This window comes from Micromys minutus (assembly GCF_963924665.1).
Source record: "Micromys minutus genome assembly, chromosome: 1".
Taxonomy (NCBI): Eukaryota; Metazoa; Chordata; class Mammalia; order Rodentia; family Muridae; genus Micromys; species Micromys minutus.
This window is the reverse complement of record NC_137969.1, coordinates 244,434,124-244,460,801: the sequence shown is the minus strand read 5'-3', so window position 1 is coordinate 244,460,801 and position 26,678 is coordinate 244,434,124. Positions and strand designations below refer to the sequence as shown.

The 26,678-nt window shown below is 36.2% G+C and overlaps 1 protein-coding gene across 1 annotated transcript in view; it reads left to right on the top strand.

Moving 5' to 3' along the window:
* TC2N (tandem C2 domains, nuclear) overlaps window positions 1–26,678 on the top strand; it is a 57,767-nt gene that overhangs the window by 15,362 nt on the left and 15,727 nt on the right. Inside the window, exons 4-8 of the mRNA XM_080919532.1 lie at window positions 13,511–13,678; window positions 14,988–15,079; window positions 23,058–23,133; window positions 23,825–23,925; window positions 25,853–25,969. Coding sequence (XP_080775658.1) covers window positions 13,511–13,678; window positions 14,988–15,079; window positions 23,058–23,133; window positions 23,825–23,925; window positions 25,853–25,969 — 554 coding nt within the window. The remainder of the gene's footprint in view (window positions 1–13,510; window positions 13,679–14,987; window positions 15,080–23,057; window positions 23,134–23,824; window positions 23,926–25,852; window positions 25,970–26,678) is intronic.

Here is a 26,678-nt window from a genome sequence, read left to right as displayed (position 1 = left end):
CCACTGGAATGAAATGATAGATGATCATGATAGATGATCATTTTGATGTGTTCTTGAATTCAGTTTGCAAGAATTTTATGGAGTATTTTTCATCGATATTCATAAAGCAAAGTGTTCTGAAGTTTGCTTTCTTTGTTGGGTCTTCCTGTGGTTTAGGTATAAGTATAATTATGGATTCATAGAAGGAATTTTATAGTGTTCCTTCTGTATCTATTTTGAGGTATAGTTTGAAGAGTATTGGTATTAATTCTTTAATGAAGATCTGATAAGAATTCAGTACTAATCTCATCTGGGATTTTTTTTTTTTTTTTTTTGGTTGGGAGACATTTGATGACTGCTTCTATTTATTTAGGGTTTATGGGACTGTTTAGATGGTTTAACTGATCTTGATTTAACTTTGGTACCTGGTATCTATCTAGAAAATTTTCCATTCCAGCAAGATTTTTCAATTTTGTTGAGTACAGGCTTTTGTAGTATGATACGATGATTTTTAAAATTTCTTCAGTGTCTGTTGTTATATCTCCCTTTACATTTCTGATTTTGTTAATTTGGATATTCTCTGTGTGCCCTCTGGTATGTCTGGATACACGTTTATCTATTTTGTTGATTTTTAAAGAGCTAGCTTCTGGTTCATTGATTTTTTTTTGTATAGTTCTTTTTGTTTTTTTCTATTTGGTTGATTTCAGCCCTGAGTTTGATTATTTTCTTCTGTGTGCTCCTTTTGGGTGTATTTGCTTCTTTTTGCTCTAGAGCTTTTAGGTGTGCTGTCAAGCTGCTAGTGTATGTTCTCTCTACTTTATTTTTAGAGGCACTCAGAGCTATGAGTTTTCCTTTTAGCACTGCTTTCATTGTGTCCCATAAATTTGGGTATGTTGTGTCTTCATTTCTATTAAATTCTAAAAAGTCTTTAATTTCTTTCTTTATTTCTTCCTTGACCAAGTTATCATTGAGTAGAGCATTGTTCAGGTTCCATGTGTATATGGGCTTTCTGTAATTTTTGTTGTTATTAATATTATTGTAATCTTAGTCCATGATTATTTGATAGGCTACATGGGATTATTTCAGTCTTCTTTTATCTGTTCAGGCCTGTTTTGTGACCAATTATATGGTCAGTTTTAGAGGAAGTACTATGACGTGATGAGAAGAAGGCATATTCTTTTGTTTTAAGATGAAATGTTCTATAGATATCTTTTAAGTCCATTCCAATCATAACTTCTGTTAGATTCACTGTGTCTCAGTTTAGTTTCTGTTTCCATGATTAGTTTATTGATAAATGTGGGGTGTTGAGGTCTCCCACTATTATTGTGTGAGGTACATTGTGTCCTTTGAACTTTAGCAAAGTTTGTTTAATGACTGTTGTTTTCTTTGCTTTTGGAGCGTAGATATTCAGAATTGAGATTTATTTGTGCGAATATGAAGTATCCTTCCTTATCTTTTTTGATAACATTTCATTGAATGTCGCTATTTTTGATATTAGGATAGCTACTGCAGCTTGTTTCTTGGGACCATTTGCTTGCAGGTAGTATCTGTTTTTGTTATTGAGGTGTGTTTCCTGTATGCAGCAAAATGTTGGGTCCTCTTTACATATCCAGTCTGTTATTTTATGTCTTTTTTTGTGGGGAATTGAGAGATATAAGGAATCAACAATTGAGGTAGATCTATTCTCAGTTTTCTGAGAAACTGCCAAATTGATTCCAAAGTGTTTGTACAAGTTTTCACTTCTACCAGTAGTACAGATGTGTTCCCCTTGTTTTATATATCTTGCCAACATGTGCTGTCACCAGAGTTTTTTTTATCTTAGCCATTCTGATGGGTATAAGATGGAACCTCAGAGTTGTTTTGATTTACATTTCCCTGATGACTAAGGACTTTGAACATTTCTTTAAATGCTTCTCAGCCATTTGATATTCCTCTGTCAAAAATTCTGTTTACCAGCCTCCATTTGCACCCAGAGCCGATGGGGATATACTACAGCCTTCCTGACCCAAAACCTTCTTGCAGAGTGCTGGTCTACCAGGAGCACTCTCACTCCTAAGCTCCACTGACTGTCCAAGAAGAGACCTGCTGGGAGCTTGCACAGCAGGAAGCCATGGGGTAGCTTGGGACAGAACCCTTTAGGTCTCCATCTGTGCCCAGAGTAAAGGCTGTCCCACAGCCCTCCAACCTCAAAATCTACATGGAGAGAGCGGGTCTCCCAGGAGCACTCACATTCCTAAGATCACAGGTTCACAGGCCCATAGGATGGACAAGCTTCAGTCAGAGACAGAAAGACCAATTTATATCACAAATAACATGATGTTGAGAGGCAAATGTAAGAACTTAAGCATCAGAAACCAAGACAACTTGACATCATCAGAACCCAGTTCTCCCACAACAGCAAGTACTAGATATTCAAACACACTGGAAAAAGCAAGATTAGGATTTAAAGTCAAATCTCATGATGATGATAGAGGCTTTTAAGAAGGATATGAATAACTCCATTAAAGAAATACAGGACAGCACAGATAAACACATAGAAGCCCTTAAAGAGGAAACACAAAAATCCCCTAAAGAGTTACAAGAAAACACAAACAAACAGGTGAAGGAATTGAACAAAACCATCCAGGATCTAAAAATAAAAATAGAAACAGTAAAGAAATCACGAAGGGAGACAACCCTGGGAATAGAAAACCTAGGAAAGAAATCAGAAGTCATAGATGCAAGCATTACCAATAGAATACAAGAGATTGAAGAGAGAATCTCAGGGGCAATAGATACTATAGAAAACATTGACACACAGTCAAAGGAAAGGCAAAAAGCAAAAAGCTCCTAACCCAAAACATCCAGGAAATCCAGAACACAGTGAGAAGACCAAAGCTAAGGATACTAGGGTTGGAAGAGAGCAAAGATTTTGAACCTAAAGGCCCAATAAATATCGTCACCAAAATTATAGAAGAAAACTTCCCTAATCTAAAGAAAGAGATGAACATGAACATACAAGAAGCCTACAGAACTCCAAATGGATTGGACCAGAAAAGAAATTCATCCCGGCACATAATAGCAAAAACACCAAATGCACAAAACAAAGAAAGAATAGTAGAAGCAGTAAGTGAAAAAGGACAAGTAATATATAAAGGCAGACCTATCAGTATTACATCAGACTTTTCAACAGAAATTATGAAAATTAGGAGATCGTGGGCAGATGTCATACAGACCCTGAGATAACAGAAATGCTAGCCCAGGCTACTATATCCAGGACAAACTCTCAATTAAGATAGATGGAGAAACCAATATATTCCATGACAAAACCAAATTTACACAGTCTTTTCACAAATCCAGCTCTAAAACAGGTAATAGATGGAAAGCCTCAAAACAAGGAGGGAAACTACTCCCTAGAAAAAACAAGAAAGTAATCTTGGTGTTCCAAAAGAATATAGCTACAGAAACATAATTCCATGTCTAACAACAAAAATAACAGGAAACAACAATTATTATTGCTTAATATCTCTTAACATCAATGGACTCAATTCCCCCAATAAAAGACATAAACTAACAGATGGAAACATAAATAGGACACAGCATTTTGCTGCATATAGGAAACAAACTTCAGTGACAGAGACAGACACTACGTTAGAGTAAAAGACTGGAAAAAAAATTTCCAAGCAAATGGTCCCAAGAAACAAGTTGGTGTAGCCATTCTTATATTGAATAAAATTGTTTTAAGCCAAAAGTTATCAAAACAGATAAGGAGGACACTTCGTACTTATCAAAGAAAGTATTTACCAAGATGAATTATCAATCCTGAACATCTATGCTCCCAATGCAAGGGCACCCACATTCATTAAAGAAATTTACTGAAGCTCAAAGTAAACATTGCACACCATACAATAATAGTGGGAGACTTCAACACCCCACTTTTATCAATAGACCGACCATGGAATCAGAAACTAAACAGATACAGTGAAACTAACAGAGGTTATAAACTGAATGGATTTAGCAAATATTTATAGAACATTTCATTCTAAAAACAAATACTTTCTTCTCAGCACCTCACAGTACCTTCTCCAAAACAGGCCATATAATTGGTCACAAAACAGGCCTCAACAGATAAAAGAAGACTGACATATTCCATGCATCCTATCAGATTGCCATAGATTTGGGCTGGTTTTCAATAAAACCAAAAATGACAGAAAGCCCACATACACATGGAACTTGAACAATGTTCCACTCAATGATAACTTAGTCAAGGAAGAAATAAAGAAGAAATTAAAGACTTTTTAGAATTTAATGGACATGAAGGCAAAACATACCAAAACTTATGGGACACAGTGAAAGCAGTTCTAAGAGGAAAACTCCTATCTCTGCCTCCAAAAATAAACTGGAGAGAACATACACTTGCAGCTTAACAGTATATCTGAACACTCTAGAAGAAACAAAAGCAAATACACCCAAGAGGAGTAGACGAGAGGAAATAATCAAACTCAGAGCTGAAATGAACCAAGTAGAAAGAAAAGGAACTATACAAAAAATCAACAAAACTAGTAGCAGGTTCTTTGAGAAAACCAACAAGATAGTTAAATCCTTAGCCAGAATAACCAGAGGGCAAAGAGACAGCATTCAACTTAGCAAAATCAGAAATGAAAAGGGAGACATAACAATAGAAACTAATGAAATTTTAAAAAATTATCAGATCCTACTACAAAAACCTATACTGAAGAAAACTGGAAAATATGGAGGAAATGGACAGTTTTCTAGACAAATACGAAGTAACAAAGGTAAATCAGGATCAGATAAACCATCTAAACAGTCGTATAAATAATTACAAGCGGTCATTAAAATCTTTCAACAAAAAAAAAAAAAAAAAAAAAAAAAAAAAGAAAGAAAGGAAAGGAAAAAAGTACCAGATGGTTTTAATGAGGAATTCTACCAGACCTTCAGTGAAGACCTAATACTAATACCCTTCAAACTATTTTACAAAATAGAGAAGGCACACTACCTAATTCATTCTTTAAGCCACAATTATGCTTATGCCTAAACTACACAAAGACTCTACAAAGAAAGGGTACTCCAGAACACTTTCTCTAATGAATATCAATGCAAAAATACTCAATAAAAGTTTTGCAAACTGAATCCAAGAACACATCAAAATCATAATCCATCATGATCAAGTAGGGATACAGGGATGGTTCAATATAAGGAAATTCATCAGTGTAAGCCACTATATGAAAACTGCAAAAAACCCCTCATTAGATGCTGAGAAAGCATTTGACAAAATTGATCAAGTATGGATCCCAGGAATACAGGGATGGTTCAACATAAGGAAAGCTATCAATGTAAGCTGCTATATAAAAATGCAAAAAAAAAAAAAAACCCACTCCTCATTATCATTTTATTAGATACTGAGAAAGCATTTGGCAAAATTCAGCACCCCTTCATTATAAAAGTCTTTGAAATATCAGGATTCAAGTCCCATACCTAAACATAGTAAAAGCAATATACAGCAAACCAGTAGCCAACATCAAAGTAAATGGAGAGAAACTTGAAGCAATCCCACTAAAGTCAAGGACTAGACAAGGATGCCCACTCCCACTACTTATTCAATATAGTAATCGAAGTCCTAGCCAGAGCAATAAGACAACAAAAGGAGGTCAAAGGGATATAAATCAGAAAGGAGGAAGTGAAAATATCACCATTTGCCGGTGATATGAAAGTATACTTAAATGTCCCCTAAAACTCTACCAAAGAACTACAGCTGATGAACAGCTTCAGTAATGTGGCTGGATATAAAATTTACTCAAACAAAACAATAGCCTTTCTCTACTCAAAGGATAAACAGGCTGAGAAAGAAATTAGGGAATCAAAACCCTTGACAATAGTCACAAATAATATAAAATGCATTGTTGAGACTCTAACCAAGCAACTAAAAGATTTGAATGACAAGGACTTGAAGTCTCTGAAGAAAGAATTTGAAGATCTCACAAGAAGGAAAGCTCTCACATACTCATGGGTTGGCAGGATTAATATAGTAAAAATGGCCATCTTGTCAAAACATTGTATAGATTCCATGCAATTCTCATCAAAATTCTAACTCAATTCTTCATAGAGTTAGAAAGAGTGATTTGCAAAATCATTTGGAATAACAAAAAGCCCAGGATATGGAAAACTATTGTCTATAATAAAAGAATTTCTGGGGGAATCTCCATTCCAAACCTTAAGCTGTATTGCAGATCAATCATGATATAAACTGCATGGTATTGGCACAGAGCCTGGCATGTAGATGAATGGAACAGAATTGAACATCCAGAAATGTGCCCACACACCTATGGTCACTTGTTGTTTGGAAAAGGAGCTAAAAACATTCAATGATATCCCAAAGGTATCATTTTCAACAAATGGTGGTGGTTCAACCGTCAGTTAGCATGTAGAAGAATGCAAATTGACTCATTCTTATATCCTTTTAGAAAGCTCAAGTTCAAGTGGATCAAAGACCTCCACACAAAACCAGGTACACTGTAATTAATAGAAAAGAATATGGGGAAGGTATGGGGGAAAATTTGCTGAACAAAATATTAATGGATTATACTTCAAGATCAAGAATCAACAAATAGGACCTCATAAAATTGCAAAGCTTCTATAAGGTAAAGGACACTGTCATTAGGATAAAACAGCAATGAACAGATTGGGAAACGGTCTTCATTAATCTTTCATCTTATAGAGGGCTAATATCTAATATATACAAAGAACTCAATAGGTTAGATTCCGGAGAGTCAAATAATCCTATTAAAAATGGGGTACATAGCTAAACAAAGACTTCCCAACTGAGGCATACCAAATGGCTGAGAAGTAACTAAGAAGTGTTCAACACCCCTAGTCATCAGGAAAATGCAAATCAAAACAACCCCAAGATTCTACCTCCACCAGTCAGAATGGCTAAGATCAAAAACTCAGGTGACAGCAGATGCTTGTGAGGATGTGTGAAAGAAGAACACTCCTTCATAGTTGGTGGGATTGCAAGCTTATACAACCATTCTGGAAATCATTCTGGCAGTTCCTCCAAAAATTGGACATAGTAGTACTTGATGACCCAGCTATACCATTCCTGGGCACATACTCAAAAGAAGCTCCAACATCAAACAAGGACACATGTTCCACCATGTTCATAGCTTTCTTATTTATAATAGCCAGAAGCTGGAAAGAACCCAGATGCCCTTCAACAGGAATGGATACAGAAAATGTATATTTACACCATGCTATAGTACTCAGCTATTAAAAATTTTGACTTCATGAAATTTGCAGGCATATAGATGGAACTTGAAAATATCCTTAGTGAGGTAACCCAGTTGCAAAAGAACATACAATGTATGCACTCACTGTTAAGTGAATACTAGCCTATAAGTAAGAATACCCAAGAAACAATTCACAGACTATCTCAAGCTCAAGAAGAAGGAAGACCAAAATGTGAATGTCTCAGTCCTTCTTCGAAGGGAGAACAAAGTACTCATTGGAGAAAATACAGGGATAAAGAATGGATCAGTGACTGAAGAAAAGGTCATTCAGAGACTGCCTCACCTGGGGATCCATCTCATATGCAGCCACCAAACCCAGTCACAATTGCTGATGCCAAAGAAGTTCTTGCTGACAGGAGCCTGATATTGATGTCTTCTAAGAGGCTCTGCCAGAACCTTACTGATACAGATGAGGACACTTGAATTTTACCATTGGACTGAGCATGGGGATCTAAATGGAGGAGCTAAGAAATGACTGAAGGATCTGAAGGGGCGTGCAACCCCATAGGAAGAACAACAATATCAATCTTCCCCACCCCCTCATCCCAGAGCTCCCAGAAACTAAAACTCCAACCAATGAGTACACATGGAAAGATCCAGGTTGCTGTCTAAATTCCTGATTCTTCAGCTGCATAAGTAACAGAGGATTGTATTGTATGGTGTCACTATTGTAAAGGCTTGTTTCCCCAGTGTAGGGGGAATACTATGGCCATCAGGTGGGAGTGGATGTATGGGAGTTGGAGCATCTTCATAGAAGCAGGGGGAGATGGGAGTTGGCACTGGAGAGGGTGAAAGGGGATAACATTTGAAATGTAAATATATAAAATATCCAATATAAAAGAATTCTCTCTTTAGTTCTGTATCCCATATTTTATTGCATTATTTGGATTGTTGGTGTCTAACTTCTTGAGCTCTTTGTAAATTTTGGATATTAACCCTCTGTTAGATGTAGGGTTGGTGAAGATCCTTTTCCAATCTGTAGGCTACCATTTTGTCCTATTGACAGTATTCTTTGCCTTACAGAAAATTTTCAGTTTCATGATGTCTCATTTATCAATTGTTGAATTTAGAATCTCCGACCTCTTCTGTTTAGAAACTTGTCTTGTGTAACAATGCATTCAAGAGTATGTCCCATTTTCTTTTCTATGAAATTTAGTGTATCTGGTTTTATGTTGTGTCCCTTGATCCACGTGGATTTGTATTTTGTTCAGGGTGATAAATTTGGATCTGCTTGCATTTTTCTAAATGTAAACATCCAGTAGTCCAGTACTATTTTTTGAAGATGCTTTCATTTTTATATTGTATGATCTTGGCTTTATCAATACTCAAGTGTCCATAGGTATGTGGGTTTTTTTCTTGGTCTTCAACTTTATTCCATTGATCAATATGTCTCTTTCTTTCTTTCTTTCTTTTTTTCCGGCATATTTTTATTGTGAAATATTGGCTTAGAAAAAAAAGTACAAAATGTCAACAGTCAGATGTGTATAGTACAGTATTTTGTTAATCTATACATGTGGCCAGCTTAACATGTTCATTGTAAAATGCATATTTAGACCAATATACTCTAAAAATGACTGTAATATTTACAGGCTATTAATACATGATAAACTGGAGCCCATATGACCCTCACTGGGATACGCTATCTGCAGCAAACAGGCTAAAAGCACAATACAGCACACCATAGTACCTCTGGACAGGTCCAAATTTAAAGAGTACCATCTCATTAGATCAACCACTACAGATCTGGGACTGAGACTCAATTACTTATTTATACAATTGCAAAAACAATTAAGTTATAAAATAAAGTCATAGAATCAATAGTGTGTCTAATTAGGACTGAATGCTGTAAAGCCCTGATTTTAGTTTTAGACTTCCACTTTACAAAGCTTTATTATTTTAAACTGATTTTCAATTTCTATGTTGCTAAAAAGGGGATGAAAGATTGTATTTTTATGTCTCCAGCGAGATATTAGAACTACTGTAGTTCATTTAGAATTGTGACTTCTGTGGACTTCAATGGCCAGGAAACTGTAATATAACAAAACCATAACAAAACATAGAACAATGTAGTGACTACTTTAAGAACTCAGCAAATCCTGTAAACATGAACACCCACAGTAAGGTGTTATCTACCAAAGTTGAGAACAGTAAGTGAACATGTTTCTGAGGCCTCATGGCGGCAGACTGGACTAATTCAGCCTTAATGTGGTACATTTACACAATGGAATACTACTCAGCCACCAGAAACAATGACTTAACCAAATTCTTAAGAAAAATGGCTGCATCTAGAGAATATCATCCTGAGTGAGATAACCCAGTCACAAAAGAACAGACATAATATGCAGTCACTGATAGTGGGAAGCTAACTCTTCTTGGGTATATCTGCTTCCTTTTGTTCTAAGGCTTTTAGCTGTGCTGTCAGGTTGTTGATGTAAGCTCTCTCCAGTTTTTTTTTTTTTTTTTTTTTTTTTTGGAAGCACTTAGGGCTATGAATTTTCCTCTCAGTACTGCTTTCATTGCATCCCATAGGTTTGGGTATGTTGTGTTTTCATTTTCGTTGAATTCTAGAAAATCCTTAATTTCTTTCTTTATTTCTTCTTTGACCCTGCTATCTTTTAATAGTGTTGTTTAGTTTCCATGTGTATGTGGGCTTTTTGTTGTCTTTGTTGTTGTTAAAGACCAGCCATAGACCATGGTGATCTGAGAGGATGCATGGGAGTATTTCAATCTTCTTATGTCGATTGAGGCTTGTTCTGTGTCCAATTATGAGGTCAATTTTCGAGAATGTGCCATGGGGTGATGAGAAGAAGCTGTATTCTTTTACTTTAGGATGATATGTTCTGTAGATATCTATTAATTCTAGTTGGTTCAAAGTCTCTGCTAGTTTTGTAGTGTCCTTGTTCAGTTTTTGTTTCCATGATTTGTCTATTGTCGAGAGTGGGATGTTAAAGTCTCCCACTATTATTATGTGGGGTGAAATGTATTTTTTGAGCTTTGTAGGGTTTCTTTTATGAATGTGGCTTTTATGAATGTTTTTTATGTTTTATGAATCTTTTTTATTTGGAGCATATATGTTAAGGATTGAGAGTTCCTCCTGACAGATTTTCCCAGTAATGAGTAGAAAGTTTCCTTCCTTATCTTTTTTGATAACTTTTGGTTGGAAATTTACTTTATTCGATATTAGAATAGCCACTCCAGCTTGCTTCTTGGGAGTGTTTGCTTGGAAGTTTTTTTCCCACCCTTTTACTCTGAGATAGTGTCTGTCTTTGTCTCTGAGATGAGTTTCTTGTATGCAGCAAAATGCTGGATTTTGTTTATGTATCCAGTCTAATAGCCTATGTCTCTTTATTGGGGAGATGAGTCCATTTATGTTAATAGATATCAAGGAATAGTGGTTTCTGTTTCCTGCTATTATTGCTTTTGTAGGTTGAGTTGTGTCTGTGTCTTTTTCTTCTTTTGGTTTTCTTGCTTAGGAGTTTTCTTGTTTTTACTAGGATGTAGTTCCCCTCTTTGTATTGGGTTTTCCACCTATAATTCGTTGTAGTGCTGGGTTTGTGGTCAGATATTGTGTAAATTTAGATTTGTCTTGAAATATCTTCTTCTCTCCATCTATGGTGATTGATAGTTTTGCTGGGTATAGCAGCTTGGGCTGGCACTTGTGCTCTCTTAGGGTGTGCATGATGTCTGTCCAGGCTCTTCTAGCTTTCATAGTCTCTGTTGAGAAATCGGGTGTGATTCTGATTGGTCTGCCTTTATATGTTACATGACCTTTTTCCCTTACTGCTTTTAGTATTCTTTCTTTGCTTTGGGCACTTGGTTTTTTAACTATTATGTGTCAGGAGGAATTTATTTTCTAGTCCACTCTGTTTGGTGTTCTGTAGGCTTCTTTTATGCTCGTGGTCATCTCATTCTTGAGGGTAGGGAAGTTTTCTTCTACGATTTTGTTGAAGATATTTACTGTGCCTCTTAGTTGATTCTCTTCTCCCTCTTTTATTCCTCTTATCCATAGGTTTGGTCTTCTCATTGTGTCCTGGATCTCCTGGACATTTTGGGTTAGGAGCTTTTTGTTTTTTGCATCTTCTCTGGCTATTTTGTCTATGTTTATAATGTTGTCTTCTGCTCCCTAGATTCTCTCTTCCATCTCTTGTAGTCTATTGGAAATGCTTGCTTCTGTGACTCCTGATTTCTTTTTTAGGTGTTCTACCTCTATGGTTATCTCTTTTAGTGTTTTCTTTATTGTGTCAATTTCCATTTTAAATTCCCTCTTCCATTCCTTCATCTCTTTGGTTCTGTTTTCTTGTAGTTCTTTGAGTTTTTTGAGTGTTTTTCTTGTTTCCTCTTTAAAAGCTTCTGAATCTTTTTGCTTTTCCTCCCGCTCTTGTTTAAGTATCTCTATCAGCATCTTGAGGTATGATTTTAGGTCTGTGTCTTCTTTTTCTGGAGTGTTTGGCATTCCAATGTTTGATGTTATGGGAGAGCTGGGTTCTGGTATTGCCAGGTTGTCTTGGTTTCCTTGGGACATACTCTTTCTCTTTCCTCTCGCCATCTTGATGTCAGTGCTATGTTCTTGCCTTTCCCTTGTATCTGGTCTTTGTCCCTGGATCTCCACTGGTCCAGGTGTCAGATGGGCCTTGCCCTGTTCTGCGCCCCGAAGTCGCCGCTGGGTTGAAACAGAAGTTCCAAAGTTGTGTTTCTGGTCCCAATCTTTAAACCTTTAGGAACTGCTGATCCTGGTGGCAGGTGGGCTGCACCCTGTTCTGTGCCCTGAAGTCACCGCTGGGTGGAAACAGAAGTTCCAAAGTTGTGTTCCTGGTCCCTGGATCAGGCAGGGCTGGGGGTGCGCTTACTGTGCGCACTCCGCAGGGATCTCTCTGCTTCCTGGCTGCCCAGATCTCCTACTCACTAGTCTTTCTAAAGATTTATTTTTATTCATTTATACATTTGTATGTGTGTCTCTCTCTCTCTCTCTGTGTGTATGCATGTTTGTGCGCAAATGAGTGCTGCACACCTAAGGAATATAGAAGAGGAAGTGTCAGGTACTTTAGATCTGGAGTTACTGTTATTATGGAGTTATTAGTTGTGGACTGCCGGACATAGGTACTGGGTTTTAAACTTCAGTCCTCTGAAAGAACAGCAAGTACTCTTAATAGCTTAGCAATCTCTCAGGTCCCTTGATTTTCTTCTTAAGTGTTACATATTTTATTCTTAATTGTTATATTAAAAATATTCTTGGTTCTTAATATTTCTCTTTTTGTATTTATTCTCTCATATATTACATCTTATAGTTTCCTCTCCCTCACCTTGCATCTCTTTTCTCCACCTCTCCTCTTTCCCAGACCCCCATCCCACCTCATTCTATCTCCCCTTAGAAGAGTAGGCCTCCCGGGGACATAAAATAAACACAGCACAACAAGCTACAATAAGACCAGGCATATACTCTCACATCAAGGCTTGGTGAGGTAACCCAGTAGGAGGAACAGGGTCCCACATGCAGGCAAGAAAGTCAGAGATGGCCCTGCTCCCACTGTTACTCCCAAGCTTCTCAGCTCTAACATTTATGCAGAGGACCTAAGTCAGACCTCCACAGGCCACCTGCTGACTTGAGTCTTAGTCAGTTGATTTTGTGGGCTGTGTTCTTGCAGTGACCGACCACTCTGGTTCCTCTGATAGGTACTCCTGCTCCTCTTTAGGACTTCCCAGGTTGTACCTACTGTGTGGTGTGGGATTCTGCATCTGCTCCCATCAGTTGCTTGATGGATTCTTTCTGGTTGTTCTTAGTATTTCTATACAATTTTCTATTCATTTTGTTGTTATTTTCCAACTTAATTGCACTGTGGTTAGAAAAGCTTTTTACCTTTTTTGAATCCTTTGATTTGAGTCCTTTCAAATAGAAGATCTGCTTAGTGTAGCTTATTGCATGTGGTCAATTTTTCAAATGTTGTTTTCTTAAAAGGGTATCTAAAAATAACTTCATTTAAAAGATGTTATACATCTAAGTAGAAACATAAGAGGAAATTCAGGTCATGACCTACAGAATTGTCTATAGGACAAAAAAAAATACTAAACATTTGCCAGTCTATCTTAAGAGCAGGATACTTGGCTCGTTGCATTCATACATCAAGAAGTTAGAATTCTATAAATGTATGTTAGTTAAAGCATATGCTTTAGTATAATTTATGACAAAATATTTTTAACCTGTCCCTTCAATATATCAGCTGTTGGCTTATAGAAACACTTGCTTTCAGGATCTGCTAGAGCATCTTTTGGAGATCAAAAGACAGAACTTTGTAATTCATTCTACCATGGACCCAGCTTTGATGTGTATAATCCATGCTACATGTATCAGCACTTTTCACCTGATTTAAGTAGGCGATTTCTTCCTCATTGTGAAACAAAAAAGTTATATGGATCTGGTAAGAAAACAGTTTTTGTTCATTTTCTTTGAGTTTATCCTTGACAAATTTAGAAATTAAATCTAAGACTCTAGCAGAAATAGTTAATATTAAGAGCATAAAATAAGAGCAAAGCAGACTTCACAAGTGTGTGATAAGTGTTTTGACTTCTTCCTGGTGTTATAATTAGTATAAATGTTGTCTTTATAAGAATTGCCTTGGTCATGGTATCTGTTCACAGTAGTGAAACCCTAACTAAGACAACAATCAACTAAAGAGTATACATGGAGGGACCCATGGCTCCAGCTGTATATGAGCAGAGAATGGCCTTATCTGGCATCAGTGGGAGGGAAGGCCCTTGGTCCCATGGAGACTTGATGCCCCAGTGTAGGCAGATTCTAGGGCAGTGAGACAGAGTCAGTGGATGGGTGAGTGAGCACCCTCATAGAGGCAAAGGGGAGGGGAAATGGGATATGGTGGATTTGTGGAGGGGAAACCAGGAAACGGAGCAACATTTGAAATGTAAATAAATAAAATAACCAACAAAAAAAGAAAAAAGATGAACAATAATGTATTATGTCTTCTGATAGTTCCAAATTTGATTTCTTTTCTCCTTTTGAGAAAGTTTTCATTACAGATTATTTTACATACAGTTTTTGTTATAAACTTAATATATTTTATAAGTTATTTATAATATTTTGTTTTAATCAGGTAAATGAATTTTAGATCTCATGATTGCAACTATACACAAAGAGAATAGAAGATAACTAGAGGATTTTAGTTTATATTTGAGACTATATCAATTATATGAGCTGCCATATTATCTTAGATTCATAAAATTCTCAGGTGTTCAGGTTTTACAAGTCTGTATGCATGCATGTATCAGTGTCACTGAAAATAAAAAATATTTTATCAAGGGCCTGCTGTAGCACTGTGCTAGAATACAGACAGTGTGTAGAGTTCCTATTTAAAAAGATTTTACAGTTTGAGAGGAGAACTAGAAATAAAAGAGCAGTGGGATTCAGTATTGAAAAGTTATAATGTTATATGTGCTCATATAATGGTAGTTGAATTACATTTATCAAAGAGTTCTTACCTATTAAATTATTTTTATGGATGAGGGATTGGGAAATATAAACAAAAACACATGCTTAATATTTAATATGAATATGAAAAAGCATTGCTATTGACTTCTACCTTAAAGATTAAAATAATTGAACTTTTAAAGATTTTATAAAAACTTAATGTAAATTTGTATATAATATAGATGATGAATTTCTACTGTTTTATTTTTATTACTAAAAAAACCTTTCTCCTTGTCCTTTTGTAGTTTGTGATTTAAGAACCAGTAAAGTTCCTGGTTCCCCTGGGCTAAGCAAATCTATGTTCGATCTTACAACTTCATCTCAGCGATTCATCCAGGTATAATTATAAAACTTCAAATCAAAAATTAGAACTGTGTGAATTGCATTAGGAATAATATGAATTCCTGTGACTATGTATATTATAACATCTGAAGGATAAATACTTGTCATTTCCTGTATTCATTAGTTTAGGAAATTTTCAGTAATTAATAAGAGCCATTATATTTCTTTCATTTTGTATAATTTTATATCTTTTAATTTATATGCACTGAAGTATCTTGAGGCAATTGGGATTTGTAATTGTATAGTTAAAAATACTTATTTTGAACATAACCAGACAGTTACTAAGAATTAGTATTTCTATTGAGGTGTGAGACTTTGATTTTTATTAATACCAATATAGTATCCTTTGATAGATTAAATGTTTTGTTTTTAGTTCAGCTAAGTTTTATTTGAAATTAGGAAATAAACCAGATATGATTTCTTATATTTGTAATTTCAGCATTTAAAAGACTGTAGCAGGAGGATCAGTTAAGAATATGAGGCCAGCCTGGGTCACATAGTAATAAAACTATATCTGAGTAATAAAACACCAAAAAGGGAAATAGCAATAGAGAGAAGAAAAGTTTAAAGACTTCCTGTAAATGAGAGTAAAAGTACCCTGAAAACACACACACACACACACACACACACACACACACACACACACACACATACACACACACATACATATGTATATATATATACACTTATGGACTTCTGTTTAACTTAGTGTGGCAGGCATGTTTATAAAATGGACATTCATTCTCAATTAACCATAATAATTCTATGATTAGTTTTGGTTTTTAAATACTTAATTCTTATACCAGGACTGTCTCCTACTGGCAATATAAAAAATGACACACAGGCTTATTAATATTTTAATACCTAGACCTTTTGCTGAGCAGTCTACAAAGTACTCTATTCAGACTAAATTTGGCACTATATTCTACCACATAGTCATGTGTACTTCTCTGCCCACCTCTTGTCTATCCATCCATGTTAGATGATACCTCTGCCTCTGATTTCTTCTCCCAGAGTCTCTCTACCTGAAGATCCACCTTCCACTTTCTGCTCAGATATTGGTATCAGATCTTTATTTTTATTTTTTTAAACTTTTTTGTTGGAAATTTTTGCATTTACACTTTAGGTGTTATCTCTTTCCCAAAATCCCATCCCCCTTCCCCTTCCATTGCCTCCATGAAGGTGCTCCCTCTCCCAGCCACCCTCTCCCATCTCAGCGCCTTGGCATTCTCCTACACTGGGGAAATGAGCCTTCACTGGACCAAAGACCTCTCATGATGTCAGAAAATGCTATGCTCTGCTGCATATGCACCTGGAGCCATGGGTATCTCCATGTGAACTCATTGGTTGGTATTTTAGTCCCTGAGAGCTGTAGTGGGTTTGGATAGTTGATAATTTCGTTCTTCCCGTGGGTTTCAGAACCGTTCAGCTCCACCAGTCTTGTCTCTAGCTCCTTCATTGAGGTCCTCATGTACAGTCTGACGGTTAGCTGCTAGCATCCTGCTCTGTATCAGTATGGCTCTGACAGAGCCTCTGAGGAGGCATCCATATCAGGATCTTTATTAAAGCCAATCAGATACAATTCTAGATTGCCTTAGGCAAGTAAGGAAGAATGAATATTTACAAATTATGAGACCTGTGCACAGCAGAAATCCAGGGACGCAGGTCTGGTGAGACTGCACTGCGAGTAGCCAGGGTACAGAGAGGTCTGGGCCAAGTGCACAGAAAGCACATCTCCCGCCCTCCATTGATTCAGGGGAGCAGGAACTCTGCCATAGGGACTCGGTTTCCACCTGGAGGGCCCATGCGTGCGAACCAAACTCTCAGGCCATCTGCCACCAGGAACAGAAGAGATCAAGGGACACAGGCCTGGTGAGACTGCATTGCAAGTAGCCTGGTGGCAGAGAGGTCTGGGCCAAGCTCTTGGAAAGCACCCCCCCCCCAAATTGTTCAGGGGGGCAGAAATTCTGCCACAGGGACTCTATTGCCACCTGGAGGGCTCCTGCTTGCAAAACAAATGCTCAGGCCATCTGCCACCTGTAACAACAGAATCAAAGGACACAGGCCAGGTACACAGGAGAGACGGGAACCAATCACAGACAACAAGACCACATATAATCACAGACAAGAAGATGGAAAGAGGAAAGCAAAAGAACTTACCCAAGGGAAACCAAGACAACCTGGCAACACCAGAACCAAGCTCTCCCATCACAGCAAACAGCAGAATGCCAAACACTCCAGAAAAAGAAGACTCAGACCCAAAATCACACCTCAAGATGATGATCCTTAAAAAACAACGGGAGGAAAAGCATGAAGAAATAGAAGCTTTTAAAGAGGAAACAAGAAAAACACTCAAAGAAATAAAAAACTAGAAGGAAACAGAAGCAAAGAGATGAAGGAATGGAAGAAGGAATTTAAAATGGAAATGGAAACAATAAAGAAAAGACAACTCTAGAGGTAGAAAACCTAAAAAAGAAATCAGTAGTCACAGATGCAAGCATCTCCAACAGACTACAAGAGATGGAAGAGACAATCTCAGGGGCCGAAGACAACATAGAAAACAGACAAAACAGTCAGAGAGGATGCAAAAGCCAAAAAGCTCCTAACCCAAAATATCCAGGAGATCTAAGACACAATGAGAAGACCAAACCTAAGGATAACAGGAATAGAAGAGGGTGAAGAATATCAACTAAGAGGCACAGTAAATATCTTCAACAAAATTGTAGAAGAAAACTTCCCTACCCTTAAGAATGAGATGACCATGAGCATAAAAGAAGCCTACAGAACTCCAAATAGATTGGATTAGAAAAGAAATTCCTCCCAACACATAATAGTCAAAACGGCAAGTGCCCAAAGCAAAGAAAGAATATTAAAAGCAATAAGGGAAAAAGGTCATGTAGCATATAAAGGTAGACCAATCAGAATCATACCCGACTTCTCAACTGAGACTATGAAAGCTAGAAGAGCCTGGACAGACATAATGCACACCCTAAGAGAGCACAAGTGTCAGCCCAAGCTGCTATACCCAGCAAAACTCTCAATCACCATAGATGGAGAGACCAAGATATTTTAGGACAAAACTAAATTTACACAATATCTGACCACAAACCCAGCACTACAACAAATTACATGTGGAAAACCCAATACAAGGAAGGAAACTATATCCTAGTAAAAACAAGAAAATGCCTAAACAAGAAAATCAAAAGAAGAAAGATACACAGGCATGATTCTACCTCTAAAAGCAAAAATAGCTGGAAACAGCAACCACTATTCCTTAGTATCTGTTAACATAAATGGACTCACTTCCCAAAATAAAAAGATATAGGCTATCAGACTGGATACATAAACAGAATCCTGCATTTTGCTGCATACAGGATTCTCATCTCAGAGACAAAACAGACACTATCTCAGAGTAAAAGGTTGGGGAAAAAACCTTCCAAGCAAATGGCCCCAAGAAGCAAACTGGAGTAGCTATTCTAATATCGAATAAAGTAGATTTTCAACCAAAAGTTATCAAATAAGACAAGGAAGGACACTTTTTACTAATTACAGGGAAAATTTGTCAGGAGGAACTCTCAATGCTTAGCATATATGCTCCAAGTACAAGAGCACCCATATTCATAAAAGAAACCCCACTAAAGCTCAAAAACTACATTGCACCCCACACAATAAGAGTGGGAGACCTCAACACCCCACTTTTATCAATGGACAGATCATGGAAACAGAAACTGAACAAGGATGCAGTAAAACTAGCAGAGGTTATAAACCAATTGAAATTAATAGACATCTACAGAACCTTTCATTCTAAAACAAAAGAATACACCTTCTTCTCATCACCTCACTGCACCTTCTCCAAAATTGACCATATAATCGGCCACAAAACAAGCCTCAAAGCTATAAGAAGATTGAAATACTCCCATGCATCCTATCAGATCAACATGGTCTAAGTGTGGTCTTCAATAACAACAAAGACAACAAAAAGCCCATATACACATGGAAAGTAAACAATGCTCTATTAAACGATACCATGGTCAAAGAAGAAATAAAGTAAGAAATAAGGATTTTCTAGAATTTAATGAAAATGAAAGCACAACATTTCCAAACCTATGGGATGCAATGAAAGCAGCACTGAGAGGAAAACTCATAGCTCTGAGTGCTTCCAAAAAGAAACTGGAGAGAGCTTACACCAGCAACTTGACAGCACAGTTGAAAGCTCTAGAACAAAAGGAAGCAGACACACCCAAGAGGACTAGATGGCAAGAAATAATCAAACTCAGAACAGAAATTGACCTAAAAGAAACAAAAAGAACCATTCAAAGAATCAATAAAATCAAGAGCTGGTTCTTTGAGAAAATTAACAAAATTGATAAACCCTTAGCCAGATTAACTAGATGGCAAAGAGAGAGTATCCAAATTAACAGAATCAGAAAGGAAAGTGGAGACATATAACACCTGAAACTGAGGAAATTCAAGAAATCATCAAACCCTACAACAAAAGCCTATACTCAACAAAGCTGGAAAATCTGGAGATAATGGATGAATTCCTAGACATATACAAGATACTAAAGTTAAACCAGGAGCAGGTAAACCATCTAAATAATCCCATAACACCTAACGAAATAGAAGAAGTCATCAAAAGCCTCCCAACCAAAAAAGCCCAAGTCCTGATGGGGTCAGTGGAGAATTCTATCAGACATTTATAGATGACCTAATACCAATACTCTTCTAATTATTCCACAAAATATATTCAGATGGAACACTACCTACTTCATTTTTCGAGGTCACAATAACCCTCATTCCTAAACCACACAAAGACCCTACAAGGATAGAGAACTTGAGACCAATCTTCACTTATGAACATTGATGCAAAAATACTCAACAAAATCCTTGCAAACCGAATCCAAGAACACATCAAAATGATCATTCACCATGATCAAGTAGGCTTCATCCCTGGGATGCAGAGATGGTTTAATATAAGGAAATCCATCAATGTAATCCACCATATAAACAAACTCAAGAAAGAAACCACATGGTCATCTCACTAGATGCTGAGAAAGCTTTGACAAAATTCAACACCCCTTCATGTTAAAAGTCTTGATAAGAACAGGAATCGACAGCTCATACTAAACATAATAAAAGCAATATACAGCAAACCAACAGCCAACATCAAACTTAACGGTGACAAACTTGAAGCAATTCCACTAAAATCAGGGACTTGACAAGGGTGCCCACTCTCTTCCTACATATTCAACATAGCACTGGAAGTCCTGGCTGGAGCAATTAGACAGCAATTGAAATCAAAGGGATACAAATTAGAAAGGAGGAAGTAAAAATATCACTGTTTGCAGATATTATGATAGTATACTTAAGTGACCCCAAAAATTTCCCCAGAGAACTTCTACAGCTGATCAACAAGTTCAGCAAATTGACTGGCAATAAAATTAACTCACACAAATCAGTAGCCTTCTTTTACTCAAAGGACAGACATGCAGAGAAAGAAATTAGGGAAAGGATACCCTTCACAATAGTCACAACCAATATGAAATACCTTGGTGTGACTCTAACTAAGCATGTGAAGGACCTATATGACAAGAACTTCAAATCTCTAAACAAGGATATTGAGAAAGATCTCACAAAATTTGAAGATCTCTCATGCTCATGGATTTGAAGGATCAACATTGTAAAAATGGCCATCTTACCAAAAGTAATCTACAGATTCAATGCAATCCCCATCAAAATTCCAACCCAATTCTTCATAGAGTTCGAAAGAGCAATGTGCAATTTCATCTGGAATAACAAAAGACATAGAATAGCAAAACCCATCTTCAACAACAAAAAAACTTCTACAGGAATCACCATTCCTGCGCTTAAGCTATATTACAAGGCAATTGTGTTAAAAACTACATGGTACTGGTACAGGGATCGGCAGGTGGATCAATGGAATAGAATAGAAGATGCAGAAATGAGCCTTCACATATATGGTCACTTTATTTTTGAGAAAGATGTAAACATTCAATGGAAAAAGGACAGCCTATTCAACAAATGGTTTTGGTCCAACTGGCACTCAGCATGCAGAAGAATGAAAATAGACCCTTTCTTATCTCCTTGTACAAAGCTCAAGTGTAAGTGGATCAAAGATCTCCACATTAAACCAGGTAAACTGAAACTATTAGAAGAGAAAGAAAGTAAAGAAAATATTAGCACACAGAGGCACAGGAGAAAATGTCCTGAACAGAATACCAGTGTCTCGTGCTCTAAGGTCAAAGATTGACAAATGGGACTTAATGAGATTGCAACGTTTCTGTAAGGCTAAGGACACGGTCAAGAAAACACAATGGCAGCCAACAGATTGGGAAAAGAACTTTACGAACCCCACATCTGATAGAGGCCTAATATCCAAGGTATACAATGAACTCAGGAAGTTAGACACTAGAGAATCAAACAACCCTATTAAAAAATAGGGTACAGAGCTAAACAAAATGTTCTCAATTGTGGAATATCGAATGGCTGAGAAGCATCTAAGGAAGTGCTTGACACCCTTAGCCATCAGGTAGATGCAAATCAAAACAACCCTGAGATTCCACCTCATACCAGTCAGAATGTCTAAGATCAAAAATTCAGATGACAGAAGATGCTGGTGAGGATGCAGAGAAAGAGGGATACTTCTCTTCTGTTGGTTGGGCTGTAAACTGGTACAACTACTCTGGAAATCAGTCTGGTGGTTCCTCAGAAAATTGGACATAGTACTACCTGAAGACCCAGTAATTCCACTTCTCGGCATATACCCCAGAGAAGCTCCAACATACAACAAAGACACATGTACCATAATGTTCATAGTAGTTCTATTTATAATAGCCAGAATCTGGAAAGAAACCAGATGTCCTTCAGTAGATGAATGGATACAAAAATTGTGGTATATTTACATAATGGAATACTACTCAGCTATCAGAAACAATGGCTTTATGAAATTCTTAAGAAAATGGATGCATCTAGAGAATATCATCCTGACTAAGGTAACCCAGTCACAAAAGAACCGACATAATATGCAGTCACTGATAATTGGATGCTAACCCCAGAGGCTCGGACTGCCCCAGAAACAACTCACAGACTGTGTGAAGTTCAAGAAAATCAAAGGCCAAAAAAAAAAAAAAAAAAAAAAAAAAAAATCATTATGCGTAATCTTTACAAGCCAAGAAAACTTTGATTATTTCCAGGTTACATCTTGTTTTACATGTAGTTTATGCTCATTGTAACTAGTCAGATTTTAAGGCATACTATCAAACCTTTAAAAAAAAGCAAGTACTGACAAAAATGTATTCATATACTTTTATGCAAAAGTGCTTTTAAAATCTGTACATTTTTATTTGTTTTTAAAAATAACGTTGTTCAATTAAAACAAACAAAAAAAAAGATCTGTGATGGGCCATTAGCGCTCTGCTAGTACAGAATTAATTAAATATACAGCAACACACCTTCACACAGTGTATCACAACTAATGCTTTGCAATAGCACTTTTAAAAACACATCTAAATTTATTGGTGATTTTAATAATACAAGCTGTCATGGCTTCATTTACCCCTACAATTTTCAATTCAGTAGTCCTGTGATGGTCTCTAAAGTTTTATTTGCATGGTTTGCATGATGTAGGTGCTCCTGGTCTAAAGGGAGTATAGAATGATAATTCTGTTTTACACTTTAATAGGTCACTGAACACTGGCAGTCATGTATGCAATACAAAAATTAAGACCAAACTCAAAATGCTAAAGGTTTTCTAGTGTTACCTACTAAGGTATTTCTCAATACATGTTACTACAAGAGTGGGAAATTTGAATCAATAACACTGATAAATTGATTTAACATGGAGTTTGTTATCAAGGTGTTTATTGGGGTATAAGTATTAATGTTTTTACAGTTTGATATTTGGTTTCTGATTGAAGCATATTGTTGCTTTTTTCATTTTTGTTTTTTTGCAGAGACATGACTCATTTTCCAGTGTGCCTAGTAGTTCTTCTTCAAGAAAAAATTCTCAGGGTAGTAACAGAAGCCTGGGTAAGGAATACAGTATCTGATTTATGCTGTTTATCAGATTATTTTTACTTAATAATAGCTTGTCAGTGTTATAGTTGGATAAAGAAAAAAGTGTGCAATACATTTTGTTTGCTGGTTATCTTACCAGTGTTGTTAATTTTATCACAAATTGAGATCAGATAGTCCATGGCTCAGTGTTCAAGATGAAATAAATATATTTTTAACGTAAGCTGTTACATATCTTTTATTTATAATTTAAAGTACATGGATTAAGAAACTTTTAGAAACACTTAGACCTGATAGATGCTGTTTGCAGAGTTTTAACTTAATTCCTCACATTGCAGTTCTGTTAAATTCCTGAACTATATGCATTCTAGTGTATTTTATTTCTAGAACTTCACTAAAAAACACAGAAGTATGATCTTTATGTTACTACGTTGGAAACTTTTAAAAAAATCAGTTTTTGCCAGGCATGGTAGCACATTTCTTTAAGTTCAGCCCTTGGGAGTGGGAGGAAGGCAATCTCTGTGAGTTGAAGGCCAGCCTTGTCCTCAGAATGAGTTCCAGGACAGCCAGGGCTACATAGTGAGATCTTGTCTCAAAAGTCTAAAACATTTGTTTCACTTGTGTTTTTAAAATTGGTTTAAATTTATGGTTAATTGGATTTAAAAGGTTGCCTGGAGTTTTAAATTCTATGTTCTTTGTAATTTAGATACAATTACCCTATCAGGAGATGAAAGAGATTTGGGGAGATTGAATGTGAAATTGTTTTATAATTCTTCAGCAGAGCAGGTCTGGATTACAATTTTGCAGGTAAATTAGTATAATTAATATTGATTTCTATTATAAAATTGAATGTTTATATTTAATTTTATATTATTGAATATAAAATATTCAATTATTTTATATTTGTTTTTTATATTCATTTAATTAGGTTATATTATATAATTTACAAGTATCTTATGTGTCTTCTTCTGAAAAAAGTGTTAGTTATCTTCAAAATTAAGGATTCTATTGTATTTTGTAGAAAAGAGTGTTTAATAAAGTATCTAACACTGAAACTGCTAGAAGAAACCAGGGATAGCAGTTCAAGATACAGGCATAGGTGAAAACATTTTGATTAGAACTCTAAAGCACAGGAAATTAAGATTATCTAACTCAGAGATTAACAAGTGAAAGTTCATAAAATTTAACAATTTCTGAACAGCAAGGAAACTATAAGCAGAGTGAATGGACAGTCTACAGAATGGGAGAAAATCTTTGCTAGTTATACTTTAGATAAGGAATTAATATCTAGAATATATAAAGAACTGAAAACATGAAACACCAAAGTCCCCAAACTGCCAAACAAATGAACTAAGAACTGAACAGATAGCCCTTGAAAGGAGAAATACAAAAGGGTAATACATTCTAAGGTAATACTGGGGGATTGGATTTGTAGAAGCAGAGAGATGCAGCTCTGGCTACTGTTACCCTGGCTGGAGTGGCCAATGAGTTGGTAGGGGTTTCTTCTGATACTATAACTCTTATAATGAAGAGTAGATATGTGCTTCTATGTATGCATCTTGATCAAAACTACATGTAATGGACAAGTAAACATTTTTCATTTTGATGTTACAGAAGATTTGGACATTACTGTGTATTTTATGACATCTATGACGTTTTATTTATTTTTCTTGCTTCACATTGTCAGGAAGAATTTGAAACTAAAAATAACACAGATTCCAAAAGCTTTAGGATATGAATAAGTGTCTACCTCCCAATTTAAAATTAAACCATTTTAAATATGGGGAAGGGACTAAGCTCAAACAAATGTTATTTTGGGGAACTTGTATTCATTATGTAAAATTGCAACAATCAGTGTTACAGTCAAACAGATATACAAAAAATGCATTGGAATGCAGAATTACTTTACCCCTCATTTTCCAAACAATTATCACTACAATTAATTATATAGTCAAGTTTATATTGTCTTTAGTTTCCACATCAAAGAAAGAGCAGATGGTACTTGTCTTTATTACATTCATTTTATTTTTTCTTCTACCTTTCTGTCTCTGGCAGTGCCTCTGTCTTTCTCTTGTCTCTCTGTCTCTCTGTCTGTCTCTGCCTCTCTCTTTCTCTGTCTCTCTCTGTGTCTCTCTTTCTCTTCTGCCATTATACTGGATTTTTAAGAATTTTTTATTGGATATAATTTATTTACATTTCAAATGTTAATCCCTTTCCTGGTTTCCCCTCCTATCCCATTCCCCTCCCCCTGCTTCTATTAGGGTGCTCCCCACATCCACCCACCCTTTCCTGCTTCCCTGCCCTGACATTCCCCTACACTGGGGCATCAAGCCTTGGCAGGACCAAGGACCTTCCCTCCCATTGATGCCAACTCATCTGCTACATATGCAACTGGAGCCATGGGTCTCTCCATGTGTATGCATTGGTTGGTGTTTAATCTTTGGGAGCTGTGGTTGGTTGATAATGTTGTTCTTTCCATGGAGTTGCAAATCCTTTCAGCTCCTTCAGTTCTTTCTCTAGCTCCTCCAGTGGTTCCTACTTCTAATCACAGCACTCTGAAGGCAGAGACAGGTGGATCTCTGAGGCTAGCCTGGTTAACATGACGAGTCCCAAAATAACCTTGTAAAGAAACCTTGCTTCAGAAAAGTTATTAACTCAATAAATATATCACATATTTGTATTGTCAGAGTCCTTTGTAGAAACTTAACTGATGCTTTCATTTTTTTTTTTAAAGTGCAGAGATATAAGTTGGCCTTCTAGTTATGGAGATACTCCCACAATTTCTATAAAAGGAATTTTAACATTGTCCAAACCAGTATATTTCAAATCTTCAGCTAAAGAAGGTTCCAATGTAAGTGGCTCTTTGTGTTTAAATTTTTCATTCTTCTTTTGTTTGTGACTTTTATTTATGTAAAATCTGAGAATAGTGTTTAAATTGGACAAGCAAAAATGATGTTCAGATAGTAGATGTATTTAAAAAGAAAACTTTAATTACTAAAATATATAGAAGATTAGCAATAACTAAGAAACATCTTTTTTATTGAAAAGCTTTATTTTAAGAAACAAAGATAAATGTACATTTTTGCATAAAAGTATATGAATATATTTTTAAGGTGGTAATTAAGTATTTGTGGGTACATATACATACACATATGTATATGTGTAACAATAATATAGGAAAAGAGAGTATTAGTTTGGGGGGGGGAGAGAAACTGGGAGGAGTTGTAGGAAGGAAAGGTGGATGTGATACAGTTCTATTTTAATTAAAATATATTCTTTTTTTTCTTGAACTTGACACAGTCTATGAGTTGTTTCTAGGGTGCTTAGAGCTTTCTGGGGTTAGTATCCCATTATCAGTGACTGCATATTAAGTCTGTTCTTTTGTGACTGGGTTATCTCACTCAGGATGATATTCTCTAGATGCATCCATTTTCTTAAGAATTTGGTTAAGTCATTGTTTCTGATAGCTGAGTAGTACTCCATTGTGAAAATGTACCACAAATTTTTGTACTATGTCAATTTTTCTGAGGAACCACCAGACTGATTTCCAGATGGTTGTA